The sequence below is a fragment of the Ochotona curzoniae genome, unplaced genomic scaffold (assembly GCF_017591425.1).
Source record: "Ochotona curzoniae isolate NIBS_2020 unplaced genomic scaffold, NIBS_Ocur_1.0 scaffold_4701, whole genome shotgun sequence".
NCBI classification, from domain to species: Eukaryota; Metazoa; Chordata; class Mammalia; order Lagomorpha; family Ochotonidae; genus Ochotona; species Ochotona curzoniae.
Genome location: NW_024467122.1, coordinates 63,049,053 through 63,070,926, shown reverse-complemented (window position 1 = coordinate 63,070,926; position 21,874 = coordinate 63,049,053). Strand labels below are relative to the sequence as shown.

Sequence of the window (21,874 nt, the reverse complement as noted above, 5' to 3'; positions counted from 1 at the left end):
AAGAGTGACTCTAAGACATTCTTTTCCATTAATGAGCAATGGCATACCTTAATAAGATCTGTGTGAATGCGTGTATATCAACAATTCCAAGAAAGTACTAATTTATATCTTGAGGAGCGAAGTTTTAAATATGAGTTATACTTCATTTATTCTGTTCAGCAGCTGAACACTGACTCTGGTTGTGAGTGGTTAGAAAAATCTTTCGACATGCCCTGAGATGTTAGCTGATTGGAGTCAGAGAAATTCTAAGTTTGGCATTATGATAAATGCTCGTCTTCCAATTGTCATAAGAGAGGGAAGAGGTGATGCTACAATGCTGACTCCGACTCCTAAAGGAACAATTTTTTTTTTCAAAAAAAAATTACTTAGCTCTGGTATTGATGGATACCAGTTATTCAATCTTATGAATTTTTTATTGGGAAAGAACTTGACAAAGGCAATCCCACATATTTGCAAACTAGACGATAGGAAAGGATTTCTATGTGAGCACATGGAATAAGACTGTTTCTGTTTTAAAAACTTCCTGGAGTCGATTTCCACTAAGAGTATGTTTCCTTTTCATAATCCTAGTCATCAATCATCAAATAGTGTTTAATGAGCACCTAAGTAACGCACCGATTCCACAATCCATCCGGGAACTCCAACTTTGGGTTCTCTTTTGCTTTAAAAATCATAATTTGCTTCCAATAGTAAATACTGGTTTGTAATAAATTGTTTTGAAACCAAACTTTTAGTTAAAATTTTAGTTAATGACTGTTCTCAACTCTTGCTGCCTCTCTGAACTATTTGCATATATTTGCTCAAATCTTGCCAGAGAAACCAAACTTTGGTAGACAGGATAATCTCTGAACTAAGTATATGTAAGCTGCCTTTTTACCTGCAAAAAGAAAAAAGTCACAAAGAAACCAATAACAACCCAACCTTTTTATTTCAAATAGGAAATGGGAAATATGTGGGTAACCTTAGAGGGAAAATTCCATATTCCATAAATCGTAGGACATCAGAACCAGTTTGCATTTGCCATTTGTTGTTCTTTTATCATCACACAGCATTTGGTAACTGGATGCCTCGGAATGCTGGGCTTCTTAGCAACATGACTGAAGGTATATCCGTTGATACAGAGCAGTTCCTCTGGCGCTTAAGACTCTTCAGTTGAAAGTAATATCAACTCAAAAAAATTCCTAAACCGGCCGAGGAAAAGCAGTTCTTGGAATACAATGCTTTAGATTGATAGGGAAGCCAGATCGAGACTCAGTAAGGCCAAAGATGGTTTAGGAAGCGAAGCCTCTGATAATGCCTATTAGCACAGGAAAATTATAATCAAACTGCTGCCTCCTTTCCTCAATAGCACTCCAGTAACTATGGGAGGAAAACCAGACAGAATGTGGGAGCATACGGTGCGTGTCCGTTATGTCCTGGGAGCTGCCAATTCTGCTGCTTCTGAACAGCCAGCAAGGCTTGGCTGAGATTCTCGGGGGGCTAACTGACCCTCTGAAGGGTCAAGGGTACATTGCACAGTGTGCAGCTTGTCATATGATCCCAGGCTCTCATTTCACGTCCTGAGATTTTGCTTCTTTATCTGGAAAATGGACAGCAAGGTATTTCCTCAGTCATTATGAGGACTAAATTAGACCATATATGAAAATGCCTTGTGAAAGGTAAAGTCCAGTAAGTTATTGTTACTTCTCTAGGGACTTTCTAGTGTGAAGGTTTTACTAACCCAGGATGGGAAGGCTTCCAGCTTTGGCTCTGAGGTCCTATGTAGAATAATGGATGAATACAGCCACTGACTTACCTTGTCAAATGGCTGTCCTCAAGGGAGCAATTAGGAAAATACATGGGAGTTAGAAAGATAGAATGATGTATTTTTCATGACTGAGGTGACAATTGTATGTTAGGTCATTATATACTGAATATAAAGAAATTAATTGGGGTTCTCTAAAATGCAAAAGAACCAAAGATTAACTTGATGAATGATTTCCATTAGAAAAATTGCACTTGCTTTGTTGAATCCATCTTGTCTCCTGAGGTTTCTTAGTGTCACAGCGTCCTTCATCTGTGCTTCACGGCTTCGTTCGATGACCTTCCCAATCCCCAGGTTTCAAAAAGGCTGGGATTCATACAAATCCAGAATACCTAGCTGTGTACAAATACAGTAGCAGAATTTTACCAGCTAGCTAGCCTGTCAGCTCTCTAGTTTGTGGATATGCTAACTTGGCTTTTTCACTCTGGGTTCTGGCTGATACTTGGAATTTGTTATTATTGACATTGGACAGGAGGCTTTTGGCGACATGGTTTCATGAAGGCATTGCATATTAAGACCATCATTTTGAGTCTGTAGCCAAGATCTCAGGATGTTAATTTCTACTTAGCAATGAGGATGACCATCAAGAATGAAATAAACAGGGCAGAAAGGAAGGCTGCTTCAGGGGACAGTTCTTGCTATTGAAATTTGCAGAAAGTGGTGTTTCCAACCCTTCAGTTGGTTGCTTTCGTCATTTCATGTTCTCCACACAGCTAGCGGAGAAAATTGCACCTGAGTTTTAAAAATACACACACACTTTGCTGTCTTCTTTTAGAGTATACCACTACATTACAACACTGAGTTCATATTTCTCTGGCTTGTCCTCAGATTGTTCTGCCTCGAAATCTGATTTCGGATTCTGATGGTGAATTTCAATGAACAAAACATAGATGAGACCTCCAAGGACGGCACCAACACAAGGGCCCACTACGGGAATCCACCAGAAGTGATTTCCGACTCTGAAACAAAACGAGTAATTAGTGACACATTTCTTGGCCTTCCTTTTCCTTAAGCAGAGCTTGGTATAAGATCATCACTGCCGCATGGGAATCAACCCTAGATTTCCTAGGACCCCCGATTTCAGATGATCTACTCCGTTAATACCTGCGAGACATTAGCTTCCGTCTCCTTTCCTTTTGGAAAACGTGTGTCGTATGTCAATGGTCCAGACGGAGGTCCTGCACCCAGCTCAGCTGTTTGGGAATTGCCTCTGCCTCAGCCCGGAAGGCCTGGGCTTGTCAATGGAGATGTGCAGAACTCGGGAAGGTTTCTGCCCATGATTAGTGTATGTGCACAAACAGAATAAGTGATCAAGGAATGTTTGTCCATGAATGAATGATTTAAAAAAAAATCCAAGGTGGATATATTAATTTCTTATTTATTTGAAATTTATGGATTTTTTTAAGGTCACAGCTCTGATTGAGTTTTTGTGCCATGATTCACTGCCCTTCAAAAATCTTCAGTATTAGCACTTTCTATTAAAGGTATAGTTCTAGGGAAAAGCAGATGGCTTTTGGAAAGAGATCATTGAAGTAACTGTACAAAGGTCCACAAGTGCATGGACGTGAACAAAACATACAGTGTTCAAAATAAAACGATCTCATTCTTTAAAGATTTAGTTCTTTTTATTGGAAAATCAGATTTACAGAGAGAAGGAGAGACAGAGAAAGAGCTTCCATGTGCTGATTCACTCCCCAAGTGGTCCCAATGGCCAGAAATGAGCAGATCTGAAGTCAAGGAGCCAGGAGCTCTCACACAGATGCAGGGTCCCAAAGCCTGCCCCATCCTCCACTGCTTTCCCAGGCCACAAGCAGAGAGCTGGATGGGAAGTGGAGCAGCCAGGATATGGGCTGGTGCCGGTACAGGATCCCAGTGCATGCAAGGCAAGGACTTTAGCCGTTAGGTTACTGAGTTGGGCCCTACCATCTTTTTAAAACATGGGAATGATAAACGCAAAAATTCAGGATACTTCTCGGGGAGACAGGCAGATCAGAGGATCACATATTGTAAGGACTTGGTAGCGGTTGCATTCTACAAAGATACGTTCCTCATCTTTTCATTATATCCTGGATCGCTACACACATACTCTGTAGGATTGTTTGTTTGTTTGTTTACAATGAATTTTGATTAGAAAAGATAATAAAGTAGCAGAAAACAAGAGCGCTGTCCTGGTCTCCATGTGACTTAGTTCTAATCTCGGGATTGTCTAGAACTCTCCGAGCTCCGGTTGCTCCCTGCTCAGGGTCCCTTCCACCTGCAGCATCCCAATCCTCACGAGTCTCTCATCAATGCAGGCTTAAAGGAAGGGCAGTGAGATGGAGCAGAGTAGCCACCAGATGTCGCTCTTACAGCATGGGAAAGAGGACAGTCTGGCCACTCACAGCCACTCCCCCACCCTCATTTATGACAGACTTTCCTTAGGAGGGAGGTACCGGAGGGTGACTGCTTCTTTCATCTGATTTTAAAGAACTGGGAGCTTTCTCTGGAGGTAGATTACTCTGTATGATGCTTCGTTTCCTTTCAAAGGGAAAGAAACTCTCCTATCCAAAGCACCTATCCAAACTCTCCTATCCAAAGAAACTCTCCTATCCAAAGCATGCCCGACATGCCCTCATGCCAGGGACTGAGTTCTCTTCCTTCTAAAAGGTCAAACAGCTAAGTTGTGTCAGGCTCACTGGTCCTAAGAAGAGGAGCTCAGCTGTGGTCATCTGCCTGAGGTGGGCTTCCATGTGCACAGGGCAGTGACCGTGTGACAACTGAGTTGGAAGACACCAAGAACTTGGTAACTGGCCTAGCGGCTAAAGTCCTCGCCTTGAACACTCTGGGATCCCATATGGGTGCCGGTTCTAATCCCGGCAGCTCCACTTCCCATCCAGCTCCCTGCTTGTGGCCTGGGAAAGCAGTCGAGGACGACCCAAAGCCTTGGGACCCTGCACCCGCTTGGGAGACTCTTCCTGGTTCCTGGCTTGGGATCAGCTCAGCATCAGCCATTGCAGCCTCTTGGGGAGTGAATCATCGGATGGAAGATCTTCCTCTGTGTCTCTCCTCCTCTCTGTATATCTGACTTTGTAATAAAAATAAATAAATCTTTTTTAAAAATTTAGACATTTATTACTATGGTCGACTATTTTAGAAAATCAATTATACTTTACAGATCCTCAATCTATTAAATCATTACTAGCCACATAGGCATGAAGGTGAGGACGCTGCTGGAAAACATGGTTCTAATCAGAGACAGTGCAGGAGTGTGCCAGAGTTGGCTCTTGCTCTTGGCACATCTTTGGGCTCCCCAATCTCTCCCCCTACTGGCTGTACAGCAGCAAGTGAGGACTGGGAACAAGACGGTCTTGATAATATTGGAGATCTCAGCTGCTGGTCCAAGCTATGACATCCACCTTGGAAGTGGAATTCTGAGGCATGGGACAAGGTAAGGAGACCTTGGAGGGCTGTGCTCCTGTATAATTTTTTTTTCCCCAAAACCTTTTGGCTGAGGATTAACAGCCATTCAGCTTTTTACTAATGGATTCCTTCTCATCCGTGCGCCTCTTTTTCAGTCCAGCTCGAATAGTGACGCCAGATTCATTTTGTTAAATGGACATTCTAACGATGCCTCAAGTCCTTTGCTACTCCCTGTAAGTTACAGAATAGGAACTAGAAAAACCCAGTCCTCTCTGTGTACCCTTTCTAGACTAGATGTCTTACTATTTTAAAATTCTCTTTTGACTACAGGTCCTGCCTGCGTCAGGCGTCATCTCTATTGCCTGGTTACGCATGCTTAACTAAATCCTACAACATTCTTCCACTTCTGCCCTTGTAATTCCTACCTTTGGCGCTATAAATCTTCCCTTAACTCCTGGAGTTAATTAGTGAACTCCCTTTAATTGTGTTTGACACCTTCAACCTTGTGTGAGAGCCTCTGCCTTCCAGTCTTAAGTAGAGTATAAACAAAGTTACAGGGTCTTACCACCTTTAGCACAGACCCTTGAATAAGACAGCAAATAGCTTCATGAATGAGCTAACGAATATTCGGAGGAAAAGACAGATGCTCGTGAGAGACTTGGGGCTCCAAGGTTGACATTAGGAAATTCTGGAACTCTCAGGCAAGTTCTCTGCCTGCTTGTTTGCAGAGGCACAGTGCTTTTTCAGAGCCTTGAATGAATCATCAACGAAGGCCAAGGCTCTTGCCTTGGAGAAATGTGATCTCCAAATGTGTAGATTTGGAAGGTGGGATTAAAAAAAAAAAAACTCGTGGGCTAATTGTGGGCTTTTGGCATAAGGAGATGTTTGGGCGTGGGTCTTTGATGCTCCATTGGAACAGCGAGCCTCTCTAAATAGAAATATTCATGTTTTAGTTGTGACTACTCAGGAATAGTTTTCCAACCACAATAGTATGAACATTTTGGGCTGAATGATTATGCTACAGGGCGGTCTGTCCCATCTTTTCTTAGCATCTCTAGCCTCCATTCATTAGACACCAGCGGCAGTCCTATCTCCACTCAATTGTGACAGTCAAAAATGTCTCCAGGCATTGTCAAAGCTCTCTGGAGCAAAAGTGCCTGCCTCTGGCTCAGAATCTCTGTGCTAGGAAACTCATTACATTGTCAGTTTCTCGACCTTAAGGAAATCATTTGATTTTCTTTGGATCTTTCAATACCTAGGCATTGTCTGACATAAAGAATGTATTCATTCTCTTATTCATATTTCTATGGATTCTTTCTATGGCCCAGGCCCTGTCATGGGCACTGGAGACAGACATATCAGGAAGCAACGGTGTAGGTTTCCTGGATATGTGTGTGCTAGAGGGTATCAGATATTCCATGATGGTGCTGAAGGGGGTCACCAATTTAAAAGTTTACTTTTCAGACTGGTACAAGGCAACCCAAGCTTTCTTTTAAATAAAATCCTGACATGCACTATGTATCTAATTCAGCATATGTAAGTTCTCATGCTTTGGGTTCTTAAACACTAAACTAGGATTTTGTTCACACATGGGCTTCTTCCTCCTTTCCAGTATTCCAGGCCTGTTCCCTGATGAAACAGAATGATTCATTCCCACAGAGATCTGCCATGACTAGATGGGGTTAGAGTTTGTGGGAAGACAGGGAGAAAAACCTAATCAGCAAAGCAGGTCCTGGGAGACGAGTCCTAACAGCAGGTGGATTTCCTCAGCATGGTATGCAATGGAAGCATGGAGGTTTGCCAGTTTTCAGGCACTGGTTCTATTTTATGTCTGTGTTGCTAGGACTTTGTTGCTCATCTCTCAGGACCTAACTCAGCTTTCACTGTTTCAGTTATGCCTTTTGTTACTTCCTTGTCTGATTACTCATTCCCTGTATCTGTGTTCTCTCAGTACGTACAGGATTTACTCAACACTTAGAACTGTCAAATTCGGGTGCCTAGCACTGGAACCACAGCCTGGAGAGTGTTCCATGCAGATCTCTTGAGATCATTCATGATGCCCTGCAATACTGTTACATATCCTAGTCCTAAATTCATTGAAAAGTGAGCCTAAATTTATGTAACAAAAAAGTAGACACAAAACCACAGATTAAGACCTGGCACTATATGCTTACAATGAAGGAATTTCAACTGAACTTGAACCACAGTTATGCAGCAAGGTGGAGGAATCCACTATGGGAGGAGGGGGGTGGGAGGGGTGGGGGGACTTCCCAGTGCTTACAAAACTGTATCACATAATGCAATGTTAATAACAAATAAAAAAAACAAATGGTAAAAAAAAAAAAAAAGACCTGGCACAACAGCCTAGTGGCTAAATCCTCGCCTTGTATCTGCCTTCTACCCCGATTCCAAATGGGTGCCAGTTTTTGTCCTGACTGCTCCACTTCCCATCCAGCTCCCTGCCTGTGGCCTGGGAATGCAGTCAAGGACGGCCCAAAGCCTTGGGACCCTGCACCCACATAGGACACCCAGAAGAAGCTCCTGGCTCTTGGCTTTGGATTAGCTCAGCCCTGGCCATTGCAGAGTGAACAATTTACTTTGGGAATGAACTATTGGACAGAAGATCTTTCTCTCTGCTTTTCCTTCTCTCTGTAAATCTGCTTTTACAATGAAAATAAATCTTAAAAACCAGATTAGTAGATTATCATTGCCATAACACATGGGACATGCATAGATCTACTGAATTTATTATCTAGAAGCTAACTTTCTGTTTGTCCCCCCAACCCCCTTAGAAATACCTTGCCACAAAGCCCTAGAGAAATGTCCCCCTATGGAGAACCACAAGGAGTACTTACCTTCCCATCACAACTCTGTCTTATCTCCCAGTGCAAACCCAGCCCACTCTGATAACATGCAGCATAAATCACTGTCTCTTCTTTCCACCTTTAACACTTATGTGGGGGCCCATCATGATAACATAGTGGATAAAGGTCCTCGCCTTCAACGTGCCAGAATCCCATATGGGCGCCAGTTCTAATCCCAGCAGCCTCACTTCTCATCCAGCTCCCTGCCTGTGGCCTGGGAAAGCAGTCGAGGATGGCCCAAAGCTTTGGGATCCTGCACGTGTATGGGAGACCCGGAAGAGGCTCCTGGCTTCAGACTGGCTCAGCTTAAGCCATTGCAGCCGCTTGAGGAGTGAACCATTGGACGGAAGATCTTCTCCTTTGCCTCTCCTCCTCTCTGTATCTGCCTTTCCAATAAAATAAATAAATCTTAAAAAAAAAAAAAAAACAGGAAAAGAAAAAGAAAAAAACACTTACGTGAAGACTTCAAATCCCCATCCAGCTAAAGCAGTGAAAAGTCTGGGACTCAGGTCTCGAGCTGGATTCATGGCACAGCCACTGTTCATTCCCAAAGAGCCACTGAGGAGAATGATCAGGAGACCCACAACAATGGGCTCCAGGCCTCTGGGCACCCCCAAGTTTTTGGAGTCAAAAATAGCAAACACAGCTATGAGGAGGAACATGGTAGAGAGTACCTGAAAGAGAGGAGATGGACAAGAGGAAATGGGCAACCTTGTAGCCTACTCACTTCCCACCCCAACAGTCACCCCTTAATATTAAAAATAAGCCTGGTAATAGCATTCACTAAGTGAGCATATGGGTCTTATTTTCACAGTAATCCCAGAGACCAATCCAATCTTCATTTACAGATTAGTCACCTGGCCAAAGTCACATGCTTAGTAACTGGCAGTCAGGTTTGGATCTAGAAAAATTTAGTGCTGAATAAGGTTATTTGAACACACAAAATTCTGCTAAGCTTTTCCCTAGCTAGCTAAAAAGGTAAGCTGTAGACTAGGGAAAAAAAATAATGAAGCGCTTGTGGAAATAGGCAATGAAAAGACAATAGGCAAAAGAAATGAACAGCAAATTCATTTTTAAAACCATTGGAAGAACTCATTTGTAATGAAAGAAATAAATAGAACCAAAGGAAGAAGGGATGCCAGTTCTTAAAGCTTTGCTTGTAGAACAAAGCATCTCTCATTCCTTTGAAAGTTAGCAGTAATTCACCAAGACACATTTTAAAATAGAAGCATATTCAGACAATTTGAAGGTAGTGGATCTGTCATTGTTATATCATACAAGTAATCCAAATCATGGAGAAAACTGAAAAACAAAAACCAGATATGTTCATTTAAACATTACTTATAGTGCTGAAAGACTAGAAGCCTTCTAAGTATGCATGAATAAGGAAAGACCTAACTGTGAGAGGTTCAGCGTCCTCAATAAAAACATCTGAAACTTGGGGGCTGGCACAATAGCTCAACCGGCTAACCTCTGCCTTGCATTCTGTGTGGGTGCCAGTTTGTGTCCTAGCTGCTCCACTTCCCATTCAGCTCCACGCCTGTGGCCTGGGAAAGCAGTCAAGGATGACCAAAAGCCTTGGGATCCTACACCTGTGTGGGAGACCTGGAAGAAGCTCCTGACTCCTGGCTTCGGATAGACTCAGCTCCGGGTATTGCAGCTGCTTGGGGAGTAAATCAATGATTGGACAAAAGATCTTTCTCTCTATGTCTCCCTTCTCTGTAAATCTGTCTAATAAAAAAAAAACCATGAAACTTGGATTGCTCCACAGAATCTGAAATTTTAAGCATCAATAGGACTCCACATATGGAAAATTCTACACCTGCCTATAGGTGACAGGTTACACTCAATGTGCACCAGAAATTCCACATAAATATCCTTCAGGCTACATGTGAAACATCAACACATGTTGTGTTTAGACTTGGCCCCTCTCCCAAGATACTTCATGATGTAAGTGCAAATATTACACAATCTGAAAGAATCTGGTCTGAACCTCTTGTGGTTCCAAACATTTCAGAGAAGGAATATTCCATTGTTTCATTGTCGGCTAGATAACCATTAAAAGGTATAAATATAAAAGCTATCTAGTAGCATTGAAAATGCTTATGTAATTAAATGAAAATACTATGTTTTTATTTAAAAGAAAAATTGTAAGAGATACGCAAAAATGAGAACAAGTATTCTGAAGTGTTACTGCTGCTGTTTCCCCTAATTTTTTTCCCTATTTTTTACTGAACACATTACATGGCAGGTAATTCATGTGCTTTGTCTTACGAAAGCTTCATAATAACCCCAGGAGGTGAATCCTATGATTCTTGGCCTGTGGATGAGAAAACTTGAGCAGAAAGAGGCCCTAGGGCATATTGCAGAAGAATCGGGATGGGAACCAAACACCTATTCAAACTGCTTTCAAAATGACAATATTGCAAAAAATTATCTTCAAAGACATATGTTTTCCCAAGAGCTTTCTTTCCTGAAAAGCCTGTCCTGCCACACTTGGGCAGCGCAGAAGCGCATGGGTCTGTCTTCCATGCTGTTCTGGCTTCCTGTCTGTCATTGCTCTTGTCACCTACAACAGCATGATTTGTCAGATGGAACATCCAACCCTGAGTGCTTTGAAAGCACGGAGATATATCTGGCCCAGTAGGTTCCCAATAAATATTTATTAGCTGAATGAATGGTTATTAAACTATGGAATGCACTTGAATGATATTTAGGTCTTTAGTAATCTTAAGATGAAATAATTTGCAATCATGAGTTTTATTGAGTATCTACTGATAATCGACTTTTTAAGAATGCACCCCAAAGCCTAAGGGGTTTCTGCACACAGTTGAGACATCAGGGTTTTCTAGTACTTATTTATTTCACTCTAATGGTCCCTGGCCTAAGATCCATGGGTCCAAAGAAACTCAGGCCTCACAGCAAGCTGGGATCAGAGCAATTCTTTTAATTCAGGAACTCAGCCACAATTCTTGGATCTTTCCAACCCACATTTACTTGTTGGTCCCTCAAGCTCCAGACACAAGGCTGAACACACTTGACCCTTGCATGACTTGTTGATCAAACTGGAAGGGAAGACTATCAAGAAAAGAGGGCATAGTTTCTCATCCATCCATTGAGTGGAAGCAATCAAAGTTGGTCAACTGGATGATTCACTTTGTACAATATCTGCACTAACCTGCATCACTGCTTAAATCCCAACAATAGAAGAATCCTCTTCTTCCCTTTTTTTCTTCCTTCCTCCCTTCCTTCTTTCTTTGTTACCTTCCTTCTTTCTTCCTCTGTCCTGATCAAAGTGACCAGCAGCCTTCTTGAGTCAGTAGAAGAAGTAGTAGAAGTAGGGACAGTGTGCTTGCCATACACAGACCAGAAAAACTTTTGCAATTGAGCACACCACCTTGTTGAAATATTAATAGGACATAGAAACCTCTAACTCCCTTGAGTACATATAAACCTATGTGCATTTTAAGACAGAGATCTGTGATTCACCGGGCTGAATGCCACACTTCATATTTCTTGAATTGACATGGAGATCTTTCCTTGTGGACTCCACAAGAGATAAAAATGGTGAAATCAATAGCATTTCCCTGTAGAGCAGCTGAAATATCCAGTTGTCCACTCTTCTGGACCTTCAGTGATGTGAAAACACATATGTATTCAAGATGAAGCAGAAAATCCTTCTACTTGTTAAAGCATCTACTTGTTAAAGAATCAACTTGCTAAAAATCAAGAAAACTTTCCCAGGGACCTCTGAAAATACAATCTCTCCTTCCTAATAAACCCATTAACATGCCAATGCACTTTGCTTCTTAGATCATGATGTGCCACCCAAGTTAAGTCTTTGTTGAATCTACACTTACTTGGTCTGCAAACGCATTTGTCAGAGACAGATATGAAGCAGGGTATGTTGCAAAAATGTGTGCTGTTGCATTTTCTCCCACGATGAGCAACTTTCCTCCAGCAAAAGACACAAACGCGTCTATGGAAAAAAAATCTCTGAACATCAGTGTTTTCTGACAAGGGCTGAGGGAAGACTAAAGCAGATATTGTACAAGTTAACCATAGTAAAACTCAAGCAATCATATTGAGCTTGACATAGCACTATCCTTTCATAGTATGGTAGTTTTAGAGATGCTCCTAGGAGTCCAATGATGGTGAGGTAGTGCTCAAAAGCCCTTGGTTGCTCAGGTGAATTATAACAGACTCAAAACAAATCTTCAGAACCATCCTGGCAACCACCAAAGTTTTACATGGGGGAATTCAGAATGCTTAAGACCAATCAAATGCCTGGGTGGCACTTCCTCTAACAGGAAGAATCCATGATTCCTAGAGGGTCTCTGTAATCTGTAATAAGTACTCTAGAATTGGAGGGTATCACAGCATAGAGAAGATACCCCCAGATGCAGGAAGATGGCAGCCACCAACATAATTACATCCACGCCCTGCCCTCCCCTCCACCCCACCGCCCACTCCAGGCTTTTCTTGCCAGGGCAGCTGGGTCTCTAACCTCATGGGCTGCTTCTGATTTCTCCTTTATCCTCCTAGTCTCTAAATTTCAGAGAGGCACTGTGCAGAGAGACGCCCCTTTCTACAACTTGTTTCTCCCTGGGTTGCTTTATAAATTCTCATTCCCAAGGTCTTTTTGACAACCATCAATCATGCATTGAATTAGACAGAAGGAGTCTCTCGGGAACGATCTTGGGAGTCAATTTTGTTAAATGTGCTCACTTTCCAGAGGAAGACACTGAGCCTAAATGAGGTAATTCATTTAATTCACACAGATGAACTCAATATTTCTTGTTACAATAGAGGTAAAATGTGGGTCTTGGATCACTATTATCATGCTTTTCCTGAGGACAGTTACAGAACTAGAAGCTCTGACTGAGAAAAAGGGGAGTTGTGGTTCCCCATCCAGCCTTTTTTTTTTTCTCCGCTGTGCCTCTTTCTTCAGAGATTTTCCAGGATTCTGACTGGTGAAACCTTTGGCCATCAGTTAACAACTCCTTTCTTAATCAAATTAGAAAAAGCAGCAGAGAAACAATGGATCTAACCCTTGCTTTGTGTGTTCACCTTGCAGTGCTGTCATGCCCACCACATCCCATCTGACCCCCTATTAAAGATGTCACTGTTTTCATTACAAGACTTTATGGCCCCTCATGATGCTGAACTTCTTGTCAATTCTAAAATTCTTCCTCTTATCACTTTGATGTCATCTCTTTCTAACCTTGATGTCACCTCTTCCTAACTTCTAGACTCAGGGGCCCCTACTCACCATAGTAAACACCAAAGAGGGTTGCAGCCCCTGCGAATGCACCTAAGAACTGGGCTCCCACATAAAATGGAAACTTGGACCATTTCATTCGTCCAAAGACACACATGGCAAGGGACACAGCCGGGTTGATGTGGCCACCTACAAGGAATAAAAGATGATATCAGAGGGCAGTGCAGAAAGCATCTCCAGCTGGTGTGTTTGTAACAGCAACATTTACTGACCACTTGCCAAATGCTGTCACTTGCTGGGATATTCTCATATGCGTTGAATCCCCGTAAGAGCCCAGTGAGATGGAAGCAACAACATCTAGCAAGTGAAGAAGCTAAGACACAGAAGCTATCACTCTTGGGGCCACTTGGCTATGAAGAGTAGAACCAGCACTGAATTCCAGGTTTACCTAAACTGTAGATCTATGCAGTATGTCATGTCATTTCCAGACATTTGCCACCTTACCTAGAGTCTTCTTGGCCTTAGTGGCCAGAAAAACTAAATAGTTGAAAAATCATCTTTACACATTTAGGCTCACCTATAGGGAAAGAGGGTAATCATTTATTGTAGACATGTTGTGTGGTGACAAATCAAGAATTTTCTTTTTTTAAAGACTGGAAAGTCAGATGTACAGAGACAAGGAGAAACTGAGAGATCTTTCATCTGCTGGTTCACTACTCAAGTGGACACAATGGCCAGAGCTGATCTGATTCAAAGTCTGGAGCCAAGATCTTTTTCTGGGTCTCCCATGTGGGTACAGAGTCTCAAGGCTTTGGGCCATCCTTACTGCCTTCCCAGGCCACAAGCAGGGAGTTGGATGTGAGAAGGAGTAGCCGGGACATGAACCAGCACCTATATGAGATCCTGGCACTTAGAGGTAGAGAATTAGCCAATTGAGCCATGATGTGAGGTCCAATCAGAGTCATTCTCAAGGATACCACATTGAAACATGCAGTCTCAAGTTGTGCATATTTTTGTAAACAAAAGGTAGATAAGACAATGGTGGATCTTGCTACTGTGTTATAGTATGCTAAGCCTCCTCTTGCAGTGCTGGCATCCCTTAGGCATACCAATTCGAGTCCCAGCTGCTCAACTTCTAAACCAGCTTCCCTAGGAAAGCAATGGAGAATGACCCAAGTTCTTTGGGACCCTACACCCACGTGGTAGACCTGGGTGAAGCTCCTGGCTCAGTTCTGGCTATTGCCCCCATTTGGGGAGTGAACCAATGGATGGAAGAACTCTCTTTCTGCCTTTCCTTCTCTCTGTAAGTCTGCTTTCAAAATAAATTAAAAAAAAAAAAAAAGCAGATGGTGGCCATAATGATCCTGTACTCGCTGACCCTCCACAGTTTTTTCAGAAACTTTCCTCCTATGAAGAAAACCGGGCTCTTTCTGAGTTTCCAAATACAAGTAGGCATGGAAAGAATCACAAGGGTCTTGTCCTAGCCTTTCTCTGCTATTTAGGGACTAGTAGAAGCAAGAATATGCCAACATTTCAGAGTGCAGATGAATCTTTAACATCGCATTTTGCTTTGAAGTCTAAGAATGCCAGTCTGGGGATTGACTGGAAAACTCATTACTAGGAAGGCTGGAAACAGGAACTTGGAGGCGGGCACGAAAGGCAGGGGGAGGTTTCCAGGGCCAACACCGTTCCTCTTCTTCCAGAGGCTGGTTGGAGAGCAGCTGCCACCCAACCAGGCTACACACTGACTGTGGACAGAACGACACCTAAGCAATCACCTCCTATCAAGATCACTCACCTTGGTGACTCCATCAGCAAAGAGCCTTGTTTTACAAGCTCCTTTTCCCAAACATAAAAAACTCCCACAGGCAAGGTAATACGCTTCTTTAAAGATGTATTAATTATTTTTTTAATTGGAAATCCAGAATTACAGAGAGGAGAGACAGAGAAGGAGCTCCCATCTGCTGGTTCACTCTCCAGCAGCTGCAACAATTGGAGTTAAGCTAATCTCAAGCCAGGAGCCAAGAGCTTCTTCCAGAAATCCCAGGTGGGCACAGGGTCCCCAGGTCTTTGGTCATCCTCTACTGCTTTCCCAGGCCACAAACAGGGAGAGGGATGGGAGGTGGACCAGCTGGGATATGAACCGGTACCTGTATGGAATCCCGGTGCATGCAAGGTGAGGACTTCAGCCACTAGGCTATTGTGCCAGGCCCAAGTTAATACTTTTATAACTCCTCACTAATCCGTGAAGTCAGAACTATTATTTATTGCACAGTGAAAGTGAGTACTCTGTATTTGAAGTATGAATGGCGAAGAAATAAAAGCCCTATTCAGTTAAGTCACACCATAGAAATCCACAGTGAGGGAAGTTGTATGGAGGGTGAAGAGGGTGTGTCTTTTTGAAACAAGGAGGGCAATTCAATAGTCAACCTTGGGCTGCCACAAGGTTGTAGCAGTGTGGTGGAAAAAGCATGAGTTCTAGAGCCATCGAATGCTGCACTCGGATATCAGTTCTATCAAAGTCATTATTGTGATCAGATTATTCAGAATGGTTCCACGGAGCTGGACCCCATATGTGCATGATGAATGTCTACAGGATTCTGCTGGTCTAATTCCCTCTTTCCCTCCACATTAGTCATGTAGAAGAGATAAACTCTTGTTTTACTTATGATTAAGCAGGCTTACTTTTGCTTTGTCAGTGAATTTATTACACTTACATATTGCTACATCAAAAACAACTGCTGTTAAACACTTTGTGAGAGATGCTACATAATTAAGGCATTATGAGTTCTGATTGACTAGATTTGATTGTCACAATTACAAGAGAGCCAGACGTTGTGACTCCTTTTACAGTAAGGGAATGATTCATATTTTAAAAGCCACATGTCAGGCCCAGCACAGTAGCCTAGTGGCTAAAGTCCTCACCTTGCATGCCCCGGGATCCTATATGGGCACCTGTTCATGTCCCAGCTGCTCCATCTCCCTGTTTGTGGCCTGGGAAAGTAGCAGAGGATGCCCCCAAGGTCTTGGGATCCTGTACACATGCGGGAGACCAGTAATACTCTCCTGGTTCCTGGATTTGGATTAGCTCAATTCTGACCATATCGACCACTTCAGGAGTGAATCAGTGGATGGAAGACTATTCGGTTTCTCCTTGCCTCTGTAAATCTACCTTTCCAAATAAATAAGTCACATGTCATCTGACCTTACCAGTATATGGGCACAAAAATTAGATCATGTTTCTATTTATGCACAGAATACATTGATTATTTTTAAAATCTACAAAGACAGCTTCACAAGTGCCCGTAAACCAGTATGTTCACTCGGTCACCTCCCCAACACAATCTTCTCTCGTTCCTGTGATTGTGAGCTCAGTACCGAGGCTGTGCTCTGCATAGAGGTCAGGATGGGAAAATGTGTTGTCTCTGCACATTCCTAAAGCCTCTAATTGTCCTGACCAGTAAGCAATACTCCCAGTAGTCTAGGCTTGCCTTCCCTTTTGGGGTTTTTGCTTTCTCTATAGAATGGAGACTATCATACCAACCTCAGAGTGTGGTCCTAAAGCAGAAAGGTGATCAAACACACCCAACACCCAGCTTGATGCCTGAAATGCAATATTGCTAGAATGCTTTCATCCCTTACCACCAGCATGCTTGTTCAGTGTTCAGAGTCCAGCCCGGCCACTCAAACCCAGAGCACATTTAGTAGCCAGCTCAATTCTGAAGTCCCCATGGTCATAAGCTCACTAAATATCAACATTTGTAAAATTTCCTGCCACAGCCCTGAGTGGCTTCTGAACAGCTCTGTTGTCAAGAAGAATTCAGCCAAGACCTTCTAGACGAGATATGCATTTCTATGAAAGCACCATCCATTTTTCAAGGGACTTGGACCCTCATTGACAACTGTGGATAAATGTCCAGACAACCTTTATTTGCTATAGTGGCTTTTGTGGATATCTCAGAAATGGTGCAGTAGAGCATCACATTGATTGTAAAAGGGACCAGACATAAGGATGAATCAGTCATCAGTTCCCACCCGTCTTTGTCTCCTGCTAACTGTTGCCTTTCCATAAGTAATTGTTCTTAAACTATCCACAAAAAAGATGAGCTCTTAAAGATCATTGAGGTCTAAATAAATTCAAGCATTTGAAACACCCAGCACTGCACTAACATCCTGGAAAGTGGTTGAATTAACAGTAGCTGTGGTTATTTCTACTGCTTACCAGAAACACCTCCAGTCACGTAAATGGCCATTACAACTGACATGGCAAATCCGACATTGAGAGTGACAATTCCTCCAAAATGTCCTCGACTCAGTACAGCCTGGGCAACAGAGCCACAACCAAGAACCTGGAATGAGAGAAAACCTCAGTAAATAGGTGGGGATGATCGGTGTCGAAAGCAGTGGAAACTAATAACATGCATTTTTAGCTAGCAATGCAAGGGCAGCAAAGTGGTGGATCTGAGGTTGCATCCGATCTGGCTTACAGATGAGTTTTTCTTGGCCTGCATAATGTTAAAAACTTTGACCAGGCAATATCATACAATGGTTCTAAGGTTCAGGTTCCAATTGGTTCATTTCATTCATTTAAGTAAATTTCCTGGGCCCTATAAATGTGGGGGTTTGAGAGCCCTGACAGTGGGTCTCCTACAAGCTTTGATAGAGGATATTTTTAGAGAAAGCAATCAGGATTGAGAAAGGATAGGAATAAATATATTATAAAGTAGCCCATCACGGTAGGCTAATGGTTAAAGTCCTCGCCTTGTATGCACCAGGATCCCATATGGGTATTGGTTCGTGTCCTGGCTACTCCACTTTCCATCCGACTCTCTGTTTGTGGTCTGGGAAAGCAAAAAAGGACAGCCCAAAGCCTTGGGAAACCAGGAAGAAGCTCCTGGATTTGACTCTGACCACTGCGACCACTTGAGAAGTGAAGCAGATGGAAGGTCTTTGTTTTTGCTTGTCTCCATAAATCTTACTTCCCAATAAAAAAATAAACAAATCTTAAGAATGTATTATGGAGCATACATTTAGTATGCTATTCAAACCTAAAATACAGTGAGGGAGATCTGTGTGTACCAAAGTGAAAAGATTCCCGAGCTATACTATTAAACATTTTAAACAGATGTAGTGCCATGTTAAAACACACTGCAAAGCAATGAAGTAAATCATATGTATTCCTGAACTCCAGCCATGAATATACAACATATACATGTGTAGCTGAACCTCATGGGGGAGAATTGAATAACTGGAACAGATATCGGAAGAAAAATTTATCACTTCTTGGCCTTTTGGCTAAGATCAAGTGTGGAAGAAAAATTTACATTGCATACTCCTCTACCTTTTTGACATGTTTTTAAATTATTTTAAAGATTGTCAAAATAAAAATAAATAAATAGAAAAAAGGAAAAAAAATTATGTTTTTAAGACATGGGTTCTACATATTCATTGAAAGGACAGTTAAAATTTGCAATCACAGGGTGTTAAAAATATTTAGCTAAAGAGAGTTCTTGGAAAAGATGGAACAATTTCATGCAAGCTTGGAAAATAGCAGGAAAGTGATAAGCAAAAGCGTACCAACTATCATCAGGCTGTGGTTTAGAATGCTGGCGTGCATTTGAGCTACAGATTTCTAATAAGGCTCAATTTCTAAATTAGAAACGTTGAGACTAATGGCAATAATAGCTACTAAATATCAAAATAATACACCAATAATTTCCCTTTATTTCAAAATACCTTATTATATAGAACTTGCATTTCTTTTTCTTGATTATGAGTAACTAAAGGTGCAGAAATAGAGGACTACTATAATTTGGCTCAGTATGAACCAATATATTAAGGACAAGACAACAGCTCATTAAGAGAAGCTTCAGAAACATATTTTAGGAAAAAGAGATGAACAACATGAAGGGTTCTTATTGGGAAGATCATCATCAGTGATGGTTTTCCTTCACAAAGAGATGAAAAGGGAAGAGTCTAAAACTGAGCAGGGAACGATTGAATGGACAATTTCCTGATAGTGATGGATTGATTCTTAATGGCTTCCCTGGGGCTCTTGGTGAGATCCTTCAGAGAAACAGAATTTACAAACAAGAATTCTTTAATTCATACAGAATGTTTTCAGTTTCCTGCTCCCTAAAGGCAGAGAAACGATGATAGATGATCTCTTAAGATCCCTTCTAGTCCCCACTTCCTGGATGTACTGGCTGTAATCCTGCTGGGCAGTAGGGGAAAGTAGGAGACCCTGACCTCCTGAGTGCCTCCTATGCCCACGGCTGTCATTGACTTCTTCCCGTCTTGGCTTCGGATACTACGCACATTTCCTCTTCCCTCTCTGAAATTCCCTAATCCATTCTGAAGTCTATCAGCTACACCTAGATTTATCTTTTTTTTTTCTTTTTGTAGAACCCACATCTATTACAACTGTCAGGATGAAAAGCCACATTGGTCTTTCTTTTTAGTTTAAGTCAATTAAATGCTGTGAGCATGACTTCCAAGCTAACTGGCATTTTAGTAGAATGAGGTTGTGAGCATGAGGTTCCTGCGAAAAGTAATAAAACAATCCTTGCAGCTAAAATGACCTGATGAAGAGACCCACTCTAAGTGAGGCCATCCCTGAGCAGTTACGCACTCCCAAGCAACACCTTCCTTTTCCTCCTGGCTCAGATGTGTGCGCACCTGTGCTAGTCTACAGAGGCTGCGAAAACTCTAAATGGATCTCAGGAGGTTTCCACCCTGTCCAATGTCACTGTGATTAACACTTTCCTCTCCAACCTTGGGGGTTAAGATTGCTTTCCTAGGGGGAGGATAATCTATGCTGGGGACCGACGGGAAGAAACAGAACGAGAGAAACCGGGTGCGAACTGAGTTGCTTTAACCAGAGTGGTCCCTCAGAGGACTTACACCCAGATTCACACCATCAGGTCTTCCTGTGCTAATTTTATTTATTTTTGTCTGAAAAACAATGAGGAAGACAGTGGGCAGTGTTTGGCAGAGCATCTCTGCTCCATTTGTATTCAAATGAGCTGATGGTTCATTTACAAGTGCAGGCACTGGCATAATTTGAAAGCTCATGCATTCATTCATCTGGTGAATGGTATTGGCTGGTTCTAATGCCTTAGCTTCTCTACATGACCTGGTGTCTTCCTAAATGGTTGCTGGATTCTGAGGATGGTAGCACATGAGAACATTTTTTTTAAAATTGAGTTAAAAAGAAAAATTGAGTTAGAACATAAAGTTAGGCTCAGCTCTGGCTGTTGCAGCCATTTGCGGAGCGAACCAGTAGATGACGATCTGTTTCTCTGTCTCTCCTTCTCTCTCAATAAATAAATCTTGGGCCCAGCGCAGTTGTATAGCAGCTAAAGTCCTTGCCTTGAACGTGCCTGGATCCCATATGGGTGCCAGTTCATATCCCAGCAGCCCCATTTCCCACCCAGCTCCCTGTTTGTGGCCTGGGAAAGCAGTCGAGGATGGCCCAAAGCCTTGGGACCCTGCACCCAAATGGGAGACCTGGAAGAAGCTCCTGGCTCCTGTCTTTGGATAGGCTCAGCACAGGCCGTTGAGGTCACTTGGGGAGTAAATCATTGGACAGAAGAGCTTCCTCTGTCTCCTCTGTGTATATCTGACTTTGCAATAAAAATAAATCTTTTTAAAAATTAATAAATTTTACAAAAAAAAGAAAAGAAAATATTCTGGAGCAGGTGCCGTGGCATATTAAGTTTCTTCCTGCACTACCAGCATTCCATAAGTGTGCTGGTTCAAGTCCTAGTGGCTCAACTCCTGGGAAATCAGTGGAGGATATCCCCAGTACTTGAGCTCCTGTGCCAAGAGTTTCTTTTTTTTCTTTTTTTTTTAAGGATAATTTTAGCACCCTGACCTAATAATATAAAGAAATAAAAAAGGTTTTTGGATATGGAAAAATTTTAAAATTTAAGCATATGTTCTGTTATTATACACATTTCAACTATTTGAAGCTGGCTTTTATTCATAGATTTCAAACCATTTGTGTAGCAAAGTAAAATAAACTTTTAGTTTCCCACCAACATTTTGCAGTAACCTTAGATTGGGAACCTGTTTCTGCAATCCTTATACTACCTAACCTTTTGCTCCTCTGAACTGAACAGCTGAACAACAGAGATGATATCTGATATGGATCTTCCTAAAACACATTAAAAAATACTGGCCTGGCAGGGTAGCCTAGTGCCTAAAGTTCTTGCCCTGCATACACCCTAATTTCATATGGATGCTTGTTTGTATGCCAGCTGTTTCACTTCCCACCCAACTCCCTGCTTGTGGCCTGGGAAAGCAATCTATCACAGCCCAAACCTTGGACTTTGGCTTTTCAGTAAAAATAAAGTCTTAAAAACAGAAAAGAAAAGCAGATTTGCAGAGAGAAGGAGAAACAGAAAGATCTTCTGACCATTGGTTCACTTCCCAAGTGACTTCAACAGCCAAAGTTGAGCTGATCCGAAGCCAGTAGCCAGGAATGTCTTCTGGGTCTCCCACATGGGTGCAGAGTCCTAAGGCTTTGGGCCATCCTCCACTGCTTTTCTAGACCAGAAGCAAGGAGCTGGCCTGGAAGTGGAA

At 42.2% G+C, this 21,874-nt stretch overlaps 1 protein-coding gene across 1 annotated transcript in view; it reads right to left on the bottom strand.

The window, feature by feature from the left end:
• Positions 1-909: 909 nt before the first annotated feature.
• AQP9 (aquaporin 9) overlaps positions 910-21,874 on the bottom strand; it is a 33,579-nt gene continuing 12,614 nt past the window's right edge. Inside the window, exons 3-7 of the mRNA XM_040969498.1 lie at positions 17,511-17,637; positions 13,340-13,477; positions 11,928-12,046; positions 8,524-8,741; positions 910-2,763 (exon numbers count right to left, since the gene is read on the bottom strand). Of these exons, the coding sequence (XP_040825432.1) occupies positions 2,589-2,763; positions 8,524-8,741; positions 11,928-12,046; positions 13,340-13,477; positions 17,511-17,637 (777 nt within the window). The 3' untranslated portion in view covers positions 910-2,588. The remainder of the gene's footprint in view (positions 2,764-8,523; positions 8,742-11,927; positions 12,047-13,339; positions 13,478-17,510; positions 17,638-21,874) is intronic.